At 34.4% G+C, this 12910-nt stretch overlaps 1 protein-coding gene across 2 annotated transcripts; it reads right to left on the reverse strand.

Annotated features, from left to right (window-relative positions):
- Positions 1–6031: 6031 nt before the first annotated feature.
- On the reverse strand, positions 6032–11911 carry LOC132045738 (uncharacterized). 2 transcript variants are annotated; one of them, XM_059436315.1, is made up of 7 exons: positions 11774–11911; positions 10766–10885; positions 9699–9916; positions 8678–8821; positions 7727–7938; positions 7110–7368; positions 6032–6551 (listed from the first exon to the last, which is right to left on the reverse strand). In XM_059436315.1, exons 1-7 carry the CDS (start codon positions 11856–11858, stop codon positions 6417–6419), a joined length of 1173 nt encoding a protein of 390 aa, XP_059292298.1. In that variant the 5' UTR covers positions 11859–11911; the 3' UTR covers positions 6032–6416. The 2 variants fall into 2 exon arrangements, with proteins under 2 accessions (XP_059292298.1, XP_059292297.1); XM_059436314.1 differs by having other exon boundaries at positions 10766–10891.
- Between the last annotated feature and the right edge of the window lie 999 nt (positions 11912–12910).

The following is a 12910-nucleotide window of genomic DNA, read 5'->3' on the forward strand; positions in this document are numbered from 1 at the left end:
GTTTAATTTGATTCTTGTATTTGAAAAACGGACTTAATTAGTTTGATCATCTGTTAGGTAAAATCCGACCCAAACCGAATCACGAACACCCCCAATTCCAAGAAACAACCGTCCCAAGTTTAAACAATATTCAAAAAAATTGAGTTTAACTATCAAGTCTGCTGAAATAGGATCATCCTTCATCATTTTGAGCTTGCATTTAATTTCTTTTTTACCTTAGATGTATACCTCACACGCATCTCACACGCATGTTTAACAACAATATATATGTGATTTTAAAATATTTTTACTAATGGAACATGAGATGTACGTGCAGCGCACGAGATGCACTTGTGACACACACCGAAACTAGCTATATTAAAATACTTGAGACCTCTTATATATTAAGATTTGATTTTAGGCCACAAATTTTATTGAGCCGCCCCTGTATTCTCAAAATGTCATTTAGTTGGCTGGCATGTTAACTTGAATTTCACCGGTAATATGCTTTTTAATTACTAAGCGATGCTTTAATCTAAAGGAGTATTTGGTCCAAGAATATTTGCTTAATTATATATGTATCCAAAAACAAAGCTCTCTAAACTACTAACTAAATCATGTTTTCTTGAAGTACAATCTGTCAATCTAAGAATTTGTTTCACTGTAGATGACAAAAACTATATGTTAGCCTCAATTGAAGGGGAAATGACTAATTCTTCTAACCTCTATTCTTTTAAAGTTCTGAGATTAATTTTCTGTTGTTAGCCTGCAAAGAATTTATATCTTAGTCTCACTTGAGACGACATGAAATGCTTTTTTTATTGATAGGTCGGACATGACCTTTTTTATGTGCGTATGAAGTTTATCTTTTAGAGTAATTCGATTTGAGTTATGTAGTAGTACTTTCTCCGGTCCACTTTAGTTGTCGTGTTTATTAAAAATAGTTGGTCCAAAATAGTAGTCATTTTAGAAAATCAAAATATAGTTAATTACTCCATCCATCCCAAAGTACGTGTCGTTTAGCTCATTTCACACCCATCAAGAAAAATAATAAAAACAATGTATAGTTTGCTAAGTTACTCCTATTTATTAATTTCTTGAGAACTAAGCACTATTAAAACGAAGTAGTAGTTCTTGAATATAAGGATATAGTTGAAAACAATTGTTGTACTATTTTTTATCTTGAATTCCTAAAGTGACGCTTAGTTTGGGACAAATCTGTTTGGTTAAAGCGACACTTATTTTGGGATGAAGGGAGTATTTGTTTTCACATTTAACCGCACTCAATAAATGTGGAAAGAGACTTGTGGTGAAAAAGAGAGTAGTATTAAACGAGATCAAAGGAGAAAATAAGGATAATTATTTTGATGACAAGGGAACCCATAGCCGCTACTCTTTGGGTGCGCACAGGGTAAATTTCGCTCTTGTGTAATAGCCCGCAAACCACACAGGAGAGATAACCGCACTAGGCAAGTCATGTGCGACGAGCTCGACCCAGAAGGCAAATCCCCTGCTGTTGTAGGCAGGGGGTTTCGAACCTGAAACCTCCATTATGGAAGCCTCATAATTTAGTCCAATCACTCTTTTAGCTAATATTTTCGTAAGGGACGTATAAAGAAAAACATGACAAGAGACCGGAGTATTATGTTAGTGATGTTGTAGAATAATTCAAAATAAATACAATGGAGTAACTTTGTGCAAGACAAAGTTAAATAAACAAATTAAAGAGAGAAATCATGAAAGAGAATTCAATGTAAAACGCGGAACGAATAGGCAAGGCGCTTCCAGGAAACTATCATTAGGATAGTAATTTCCCCCACACAGTGCAAGTGGTTAACGGGAAAGTTCATCCCCAGGATACAATGCCTACTCTGAAAATCAAAGTTGCACTCTTTGATTTCTTCTACCACAAGAACTCAACTCAATAGGAATATAGGAATTTGCCGGAAGATGAAGTAGAATTTTGATGGAGGAATTGCACTGTTAAAAGAAGAGTGAATTTAGTTACTAAGAATAATTTCTCTGGAATGGAACAAGGAATGGTTTCCTTCAGTTCTCACATCCTCAGACTACAAACAACACGACCCCCCAAATAAATAGAACTTCTTGTAAATTTAACCGTTTAAAACCATTCTCAGATGGAATTAGTTAATGAATAGAAGGACACAACCTTTCTTTAAGTTTAAGGGACACAACTCTTTAGAAAAGCCACATAAGATAATTACTATTATTATTAAATAATACTTATATATTATATATATAACAATCCCCCATGTATTATTTAATAATGATATGCGGACTCAATAACGCACGACGAATATTATTGGGTATTTGTATAATACATAACTAAAGGTAGCTAACCAGCCTTGAACCTTTAGAATGAATATGAATATAAAACCATATTCGTATTATACATGAGTTCTTATTCTGCAATGGCGGCGCCGATTAATATGGGCCTTGGCGCTCAATCCTGTTTCAGCAAGTACTCTAGGATTTACCATTAAAATTCACAGGAAGCGGCCTCTCACTTTCATACTTGCTTAGGCAATCTCATCAAGGGTGCCCACAACCACTCTATCACCCCTCTTTAAGCTATGAGACTGTTAAGAACAAATTAAAGTTCTTCCTTCTCGTTGTGGAAAATCAGTGCATATAGTCAAACATGGGCTTTAAAGGAATAACACTTCATTTGTATGTATTATCACCCTCACTATTCCTTCAGTATATTCATGCACCGGAAATGTAACCTCGGCATTAACATTTCTTGGATAATTCTTGGTGACTTATCCTTGAACTCTTAAAATATGAATTTCCAGTTATGATTAGCATTCACATGAAAGAGTAGACGCCATTCAAGATTATCTCTATTAAAATGGTAATAGCCCAATGTTTCCCATGACTACACTATCTTCTCACATAATAAATATTTAATGAGAAGATCTATCACTATTTAATTATAAGCTACACTTAATGTAGTGTCACGTTACGAATGGTTATCATCCTTGTGAGGCCACACATTATATATTAACCATTCTCTTTTCTTTTCTTTTCTTTTCTTTTTTTTCTCTCAAAAGTTGCTAATATTTGATTAGTAAGAAAATACTCACAAAAAAATATTAAGTACCTTTTCATCACATGAATTATACTCCCTACTTGATTGCGCCTCATGTTCATAGTAATTACCAAATGAGATTTACCCCCTTTAAGGAAGAACTTTTATCATCCTTCAAAACCTCATCACCAATATCTATGTTGAAGCATCAATCCTTGACCACCAAACACGAGTCATTGTTTATTCTTCTTCCTTTTTTTTTCTTTTTTTTTTTTTTTAAACAAAAGTACCTCATACCAAAGTAAAATTTAGAGTAAGAATCACTTAGTATAAATTTCGAAATATAATGATTCACAAGTGCGATATAATTGCCTCCAATATTTTCACCACATATCATCAGTTCACACGAATTGATAATCTCTAAATATAGAAAAACACCAAACTCGGATTTATCACATTTTCTGTTTGTCAAACATATTAATACGCACAACATTAACATTACATGCTTATTACAAGAACTCATATTCACAAAATCTCACCAACATTTAAATAAAATGACATCTTAATATAAAATTTATTTTATTCTCCTGCTAACAATTTTCAAATATAGATATGATTCATCCAAATTATATACTTCATATCATTCACAACTCGAAAATAAACTCCACATAATATATTTGCTTGTAAAGTTAGCACAAGGCATGTACTTCTACGTGCCAACCAATTCTAGATCCCTTTCAAAGAGAGCCTTCAATCAAAGATTCTGATTATTCATGTAACAACAACAACGAGCCCAGTATAATCCCACCATGTGGGGTCTGGGGAGGGTAGCCAACGCTAATAGACGATGCAACTTACATATGTACTTCTACCAAATAGCAAAAAGGAAATCATTTTTTTTGTTTTTTGCAATATCTCAGTCAGGCGGTTTTATTACATACTCAATGGATTTTCAAAGTTTGATCTTATGTTCTCATCACATAAGAATATGTATATTTTATTGACCCAATATGATATATACATATTATGGTCACGATATCAAAAATAATTTTCAAGCATATTTTTCGAATATTTGTAAGCTTAATTCATGTCTTACAAACTGATAGTAATCTTCCACGTATTTTCATGTATATAACCAAATTGTATGCCAATTACAACAAAATTTGATTTGGCAAAAGAAGTTATAACAATAAGCAACCATATCATATTCCTACGCATGCATCAGCCGGTTAAACTATACAATGAGATCATCACCTTATAAATACTCTTACCATATTCCTATAGAAATTATATTTAACTTAAATCACAAAGAGTAGGTTAGGAATAGATTAACTCTAAATCAGTTGGCTAAGGGAACATAGCCTGACGTTAATGCCATCAGATTACTCCAATATCTTCAAGCAATTGTTGACTTTAGCCAATTTCTTGACAAGCATTGATGATGAATTTCCTCTTTTATTATTCTCCAAACCATATTATTCTCCAAACCACGGGGAACTGAGGCGTCATAGAGGGGATCATCTTCGTCTCCTTTCATCCTTATATACATCTCTCGTCCATAATACCATTTTTTTTTTATTCATTGCTTTGGAGTTGACTCTGTTCAACTGAGCAAAAAACCAAAAGAGGAAGTCGTTGTCCCAGAGAGACACTAATGAAAAGTCATGACTCTTAATACCACACATCTCCACTATTGATTTGTTTTCTCGCACAACAAAGAAAACTCCATTAAAACGGAAAATTTACTATCCTAAAATTGTTGTAGAATAATTCAAAATAAATATAATGGAGTAACTTTGTGCAAGACAAATTTAGATATAAAAAATTAAAGAGAGAAATCATGAAAGAGAATTCACTGTAAAACGCGGAACGAATAGGCAAGGCGCTTCCAGGAAACTATCTTTAGGATAGTAATTTCCCCCACACCGTGCAAGTGGTTAACGGGAAAGTCCATCCCTAGGAAACAATGCCTACTCTGGAAATCAAAGTTGCACTCTTTGATTTCTTCTACCACAAGAACTCAACCCAATAGGAATATAGGAATTTGCCGGAAGATGAAGTAGAATTTTGATGGAGGAATTGCACTGTTAAAAGAAGAGTGAATTTAGTTATTAAGAATAATTTCTCTGGAACGGAACAAGGAATTGTTTCCTTCAGTTCTCACGTCCTCTGACTACAAACAACACAACCCCTTAAATAAATAGAACTTCTTTTAAATTTAACCGTTTAAACCCATTCTAAGATGGAATTAGTTAATGAATAGAAGGACGCAACCTTTCTTTAAGGGACACAACTCTTTAGAAAAGCCACATAAGATAATTACTATTATTATTAAATAATACTTATATATTATATATATAACAAGTGATTGATGAAAAAAATGTTAAGTACGGTTGAAATGAGAGAAAGCATCGTCACAAAATTAAATTTTGAAGAGTTTAATGAATTAATTCTTGAAAGTTGCATAGAAATAAAATTAAGTCAAACACTTTGGCTAATGGATATAATATAAATTTGTAAAAAAGGAATAATATAAGAGAGTTGCTCGAAATTATGATCATAATTTTCTTTTCTTTTTTCATTTTGTTGTAAGCTTATGATAACTGAAATTTAAGGAATCAGCTAACTAGACTCAGCTTCCAATAAAAAAAAAAATCATTCTTAAGGTTTGAGTTCAAGATCTTTGATAATAAAGTGTAAAATTGTAAAATAATTCTTAGTTTTGAGCTCAAACCTTTTGAATTTTGGAATGACTATGCTTGAGACAAAATTTTACCTTTAATCAAAGGTCCTGAACTCGAACCTTAGGGATGATTATGCTCAAGAACTAAACAATATATTTATTTACGTGGGTGAGGAACTAAATAATTATGCTTGAATCAAAATTCTGATTAACAAACAGATCCTGGAGAAATAGAATCCTCTATGGCAATAAACAATGCAAAGGTGAAGTTGCAAGTGAAAAACTTGTATGGACAGTGGTATCTTTTATACACCAGAAGAGAAAACAGTGTTGAAGTTCCTATAGAACACAGCAAAAAAGTTAAATGCCGATACATATTCTGTTGAAATTTCTAGCAAACAAATAAGGAAACATGGAATCAATATTCAAGAACTCACATATAGTTAGACAAAAAATACGACTACAAGCTGTGTCTGTTCCATTTTAGCTAGAAACTATCAGTAATCTGAATCTCTAAAGTCGCAACCGAGCGGCAATATTGACCTGTTGTTTAACATCAAGCTCCATTTGGACCGTGAATGTTGACTGGTCTTACAACGAACAACCTCAAACAGCCTGGTCATTCTTCTATATGAATATGGACGTTCTTACTCGGGGGAAAAACATAGATCCTCTGACTGATAAGACCAAATTCAATTTGAACTAGAAATCGTACTTCGTCCTGCCACTTCTTAGGATTAGGCATAACATGTCGGCGATATCTGAAGAAGATGTTGACTTTAAGAAGCTCCAAGACTCCAGCATAAGTCTCTTTCTTGATCCCTTAAAATGCACAACCTGTGCCCAAAAACGAATCCAAAACTCAGAAAGAAACAGAGGTATTCTTTTTCAGATTTTTTTTTTTTTGATAACCGTGGTGTCGGGGCCAGCTTGCGTGCACCTCGACTAATTCCATGGGATACCTGCCATCTCCCACTAGCAACAGGTAACAACTCTGTCCACCAAGACTAGAACAAATGGAAAAAAAATCACCTAGTGGTTTTTGTCTCTACTGGGAATTGAACCTGAGACCTCATCATCATCCACCCAATAGCTGTAAACAACATATTTTCCTTTACGAGGTCCACGTGGAAGTGATTAAAGGGTCTGCCTATACTTTAGAAACAGTACAACTGTACAATCGACAATCTACTACATAAAATTCTGCAATTCTAACATGGAGAATGCACTTGCACATTTTGTTTCAGTTATATGTACGTTTAGTTGATAACCATCTACGCATTGATATGTCAATGATTTACAACTCCCTAAACTAGAAATTCAAAAGTAATTTCGGAAACTCTCACTATATATTTACCATTTATTAGCCAAAACAAGCTTAAACCAGAACTGTACCTTAACATCCAAGGGCATCCCATGAAATTGACCGGCGCCCTCTGGTGGTGTCCAGTTGTAAATGGAACACGGCAAAAATAGGACTGAAGCGCCACTTATCTGGTCCATAAATGCTTGTATTTTAGTAAACCTTCTGGCATCAAAGGAAGAGTGAGATTTTACAACCCAGGCAAGAGCTAATTGATCCCCGAGCATTCTGGAAGCTTTCATGAACTTTGACGTGTAGACTTTTAGTACTTCTTCCAAGAAAAACTTTGCTCTGCATAGTAAAGGAGTTATAAAGGCTTTAGGAAGAGAAGTGTTAAATTAATAAAAAAAACTAAGTACATTCGGCCGAAGAAAACAGATAATACTAAATTACAGGTTTCCAAAATTTCAAGCATATGAACCAAGAAACATCTGTGTAAATCTCCGGTGTTCCTACTAGACAGTCCTCCTAAAAATTTACTACAGAATGCAACACCTACAAGCATAGAATAAACTGAAGAGCGCCCTTTGCTGCTATATATAATCTAAAAACACTCAAGCACACAAGCCAAGCACCATTAGGATATCCAGGGCTCCTATTAGCACTGTCCCCCATAAATTCAGGGATAAAAGGATACAAAACAAAAAACCTTAGAATTCCCTCAGGAGTGCCCCTCACTGCTATAAATCCTGAATTCAGAGGCTGCTCTTTGTTGTTACGGAATGTTAGAGCCACATGAAAATCAGGGTTATCACTAAATATCTGCCCCAAATCATCAACCACTGCTATATCCGAGTCGGTAAATATGTAATGATTCACTTGTCCCTTTGAATGCTCGGCAGCTCTAGTTTCCAGAAATACCTGCACCGGAGAACTATTAGCAAAATAGAATATCATGCATGATACAACAGACAAATCAAAAAATTTCTAAGGGAATTAGACTCGACAAGTTAACAGAAATAGAAAAATGACAGAGAATTTCGCAGTACATTTACCAGATAAAATTTGGACATCAACACTTAAATAGAAAAGATGATACTTTTAGCTATGTTCCTAACTTCCTTTACCATATGTTTACATGTCATCGTTGTAGACAATTGCTTGAAATTTCTGGAAACATTCGGACAATTCTTTTTGTCCAATTAAAAAAAAAAAAAAATTGGAAACAAACACAAAAAATATTCTGGCATGACAACAAAAATCCAATTAACAATTCTGCATTAGCTCTACAATGAAAGCTCTACTAAGTACAGGATTACCAATCACCGACCACCCCCTCCCTCTCCCAAAAGAAATGCAACCAAATATTCATGGATGATTCAACAGTACAACGACATGATGATTTTCTCATATAACAAACAATGATTCATGGATGATTTCGACAGTACAAGGACAGTAAAGGCCCTCATGCATTGGAAAATGCAAATATACATGTCGTCGATTAGCTTATCTCAGTGTGGAAAGGCGATTTTCACACGTTACGAAAGATAATTTGAGGCACACCTAGCATGCTGAAACAGAAGTAGGAATTGGGAAAGTTCTAAAGTCAAATCAACGTAAAGAGAAAAATACCCTTCATAATAATGAACTGTGCTCTTACAATGTAAGACCTGATTCTTTGTAGCATCAACATTTCTCGTGAATAATCACCTTGAATGGGTAGAATGGTCAGTCTATCTCTTTCCACTGGAAGTTTAGATGAAGGATTAGTAAGGATGATGATGTTGCTTTGAGGCATGATCTCCTGCATGTATCAGATCCAAGTCAAAATAAAGCAAATTAAATCAACGTCTAGATATTACCTATGGTAACAGCTTGCAATATTGGGTTGGCAATGAGATTCTATCAGAAGTACTTCTAACATTGGAGTAAGACGCACTTCAGATGTAAAACAAAAGGCGAAATGAAAGTGACATGATATCCAGAAGGAACATCGATGTTCTCATAGGAGGATAAAAAAAATTGAAAAAATAAAACAAAAACGAGATAAAGCATCACATCTGTTTGTTTGCCTCAACAAAATAAAGTCAAATAAGTGCAAAGCTCACCCTAATGAGTTTGAACTAAAGGCCAGTGAGAAATGCAGTTCGAATGACTTCTCTTGTCGCTTAACAACCTTCTCATGACCTATTAATGCTGTTTTAATGTTTTAGCACGAATGTTTTTACCCTACACTTGGCCAAACACCACTAAAAGGGAAGTAAGAGGCCTTACAAATAGGTGCATCTACCATAAAACCTTAGCAGTTGAAAGCCTTCAGGCATCTCAGACATACTTATACAAAAAACACAACACTTCACGAGATCAATTCTAGATTAAGGAATAAAAATCTCTTGTAGGATTCATTATGATGTATGCATAAAACAATAACCTTCACCATTACTTTTCCCGATTATTAGAAAGTGTGATGGGAAGAAGACAATAACCTTCTTTTTTGTGGATAAAGTAGGAAGAAAACAATAACCTTTCGAGGAGAAGTTTTCCAGAAATTATTTCTGCTGGCGTTTGGTCTGATTATCAAATTTGCATATCAGCAAAGTGGAGCTTATGACATCAAAGTCTATTTGAGAATTTTAACAAGTGCACATGATTGATCTATGGTGTCTTGCACATGAGTTTACCTGAATGAAATTAACAAAGACATTCAAAATGGCGATTGACCTCTCCACCTTGTTGTAGGAAATGTTCCCAACCGTAACCATGTCTATTGATTTGCCATTTGTCTGCTGATCATCAGCAGTATTATATGTGGCAAATACAGTGACGATGGAAATATTGTCTCCTGCCTTCATATTTTTAGAAGATGCTCCAAAATGTGTCTTGGTGAGAGCTTTGTTGCCTGATATTTAGACTAACAAACGTAAGCTTACCAATCTTTCAACTATATGCATGAATATATACACAGGTCAGATGATAGGAAAACTACTAAGTTAGATTTGCATCAATCCAAATACGCATTCATGCAACTGAAATCCAGAAATGCACCTTAAGAGAGCTAATTGAATAACCCCTGCAATTGGAAGTAGGTTGTTCTGAGCTAGAAATTATTAAAAACTTGACACATATACAGCATAGCACACTACTAACTAGAGCTTCTCACTAAATTTTTTTAGCAACATAACTAGTTCAACATGAGACATATGCTCACAAGCAACTGTTTCACAACAACAACAACAACAGACCCAGTGAAATCCCACAGTTGGGTTCTCGGCAGGGTGGAGTGTACGCAGACCTTACCCCTACCTTTGTGGGGTAGAGAGATTGTTTCTGATAGACCCTCGGCTCAGGAAAAAAAGGAATCGTTTTTCAAAACAGTTTTGAAAAAAATTGCAAGAGTAAATAAGCTATGATAAAAATATTGCAGAAAGAAAATACTGACAGCAAAATTAGTAAAGACAACCGAAGTAAAAATAAACAATATTAATAATAAAATTGAAGAAATAGATACAAGCAACTATTTCACAAGTTTCTAAATATCCTAAAAGGAAACTACAAAAAATTTTAATTGCAATACAACAACAAGTAGTGTAATCCCACATGTGGGGCCTGGGGAGGGTAGAGTGTACGCAGGCTGTTTCCGATAGACTCTCAGCTCAAAGAAATGAAAAAGAGGCAGTAGCAACAAGCAGAAAGAACATAAAGAAATTTAATAGGAATAGCAAATATTAGTGCAAAAAAAGATGTAAACCTTCGCACTGTACCCGATCGGGCAAGCTTGCACCCGCAACAGGTCCAAAAACGAGATGATCAAACTTCTTATATTGCTGTTTCCTTTGTGGAACTTCTACAGCCGAATGTTGCCGTAGTTCTAAAACTGAGAAGCAGACAATTTAAACCAGTAAGTTCTATTAATGCTTCAACTTAAAAGCTCGGGACCCATTATGCCATAAAAATTATTCACTTTTTTCAAGAACAACTTTGCACTTTATTTGAAAATCAGTGTTAGGCCATGAAAATTCCAAATTCAACTTGAAGTTGTATCTCAGGAAAACAAATTATAACCTTTTTTCCAACTCACTTTTCACTTTTGAAGTTGTATTTCGATACATTTAAGCATGAATATTATTCCAAATATTATTTGCAAAAAGTATAACCAAACACCACTCCAATTCCAAAACTTCCAAATAAAGTGAAAAATATTAGAATCTATGGCCAAACGCCTACTAAGGAACTGTTTGTCCATGAGAATTATTCACTTTTTTCAGAAAAATTTTTTCACTTTATTTGAAAATCAGCGTTTGGCCATGAAAATTCCAAATACAAAACACCTAAACCCTTGTTTTCACTTTTTTCACTTCAATACATTCAAACGACCAAATATTTTTCTGCAAAAACTATAACCAAACACAACTCCATCTTCAACTCCAACTCCGAAACTTCTAAATAAATTGAAAAATATTTAGAATATACAGCCAAACGCCTACTAAGATTATGAAGATTGAAATTAGGCAAACTACTCAGCATTCACATGACAACATATGAGCAAAAACAAAAAAACAGAAATAATATTTCAATACATTCAAGCATGAATATTGTTCCAAATATTATTTGCTAAAAACATAACCCAACACCACTCCATCTTCAACTTCAACTCCAAAACTTGCAAATAAAGCCAAAAATATTTAGAATATATGGCCAAACGCCTACTAAGAGTAAGAAGTATTGAAACAGGGAAGGGAACTAATGAATATTTCACCTGAAAGCATATGAGCGAAAATGAAAAAGAGAGGTAAACATAAAAGGAAGGGACGCCATCCACTGCATACTCTTTTTCCTAGCATATCTTGGCAGGAAACCCCCAATTCCAGCTTAAAAAAACAACAAAGGCCGGAATCCAATGCAGGAAACCCCCAATTCCAGTAACAGATCGCGAGGAATTCACTGGAGAAGAGGTTGATCAAGTTATCGCGAGATTTGAAGATTGGGCCTTAATGGATCGGATTGGCGTGAGTCCGGTAGAATCCAATTCAGCTTCGGCTTTGGTAAAAGGACACCACCTGGCCTTTATTTGTTTGGTTCATGTTTGGGCTTGATGGCCCAAGCTATTCCTAGGCGATTTCTACCAAACAAAAAAAAAAAAAATCAGACTTTTTATGGCGACTCCACAAAAGATCACGTCGACACTAAAGGTTCATTACAAAAAGATTAGATTTTTTTTGTGTTGACTAAAGATCGAGGAAAAAAAAACCCATATTGAACTTTCAAAAAAAATCCCAAAACACGTATAATATTTGTATAATAGATGTGTGATTAGTGAGAATACGTTGATTATACATTTATTATAAAAAAATTATCCAACAATATTACATTTTTTATACATATACAATAATGATACATTTTGGTGAGTATAAGTTGATTATACATTTATTTTACACAAATTACACAATAATGATACATTTTCTATACATATACTGTAGGGATACATATTCTATACAACAATTAGGGGTGACAAATGCGTGGGTTTGGTTGGATTTGATTTGGTTGAAAATGGTTTGAACAAAAATGAGTTGGGTTTCAAACCGTCCATATTTTATGTGGGTAAATATGGGTTGGGTGATAAATGGCTGGGTTGGTTATGGGTTAACCCATATTATACAAGTTTGTCTATTTTGTTTAAGCTTAAGGCGTCGTTTGGTAGCTAGTGAGGAATCAAGTTATTCATGTATTAAATCTTGTACGAATAGTATAGCATTTGGTAGCTTGTTAGAAGGTAATTTATTCATGTATGAAATTATGGGGAAACAATCCATATATATAACCCATGCATCTCGCTTGCAACCAATGTAGCCCATTGTATCATCTTTTTTCCAGAATTCAAGGAGTGGATGTCGGT

Source organism: Lycium ferocissimum, unplaced genomic scaffold (genome assembly GCF_029784015.1).
Source record: "Lycium ferocissimum isolate CSIRO_LF1 unplaced genomic scaffold, AGI_CSIRO_Lferr_CH_V1 ctg78, whole genome shotgun sequence".
NCBI classification, from domain to species: domain Eukaryota; kingdom Viridiplantae; phylum Streptophyta; class Magnoliopsida; order Solanales; family Solanaceae; genus Lycium; species Lycium ferocissimum.

Bases quoted from the DNA above. Each gene is read 5' to 3' on its own strand.
- LOC132045738 (XM_059436314.1), bottom strand. From the start codon at position 11,858: ATGCTAGGAAAAAGAGTATGCAGTGGATGGCGTCCCTTCCTTTTATGT. The intron at 8,822-9,698 runs GTAAACTCATGT...TGATACATGCAG, and splicing joins TCTTTGTTAATTTCATTCAG to GAGATCATGCCTCAAAGCAA. The intron at 7,939-8,677 runs GTAAGAGCACAG...TCTCCGGTGCAG, and splicing joins AAAGAATCAGGTCTTACATT to GTATTTCTGGAAACTAGAGC.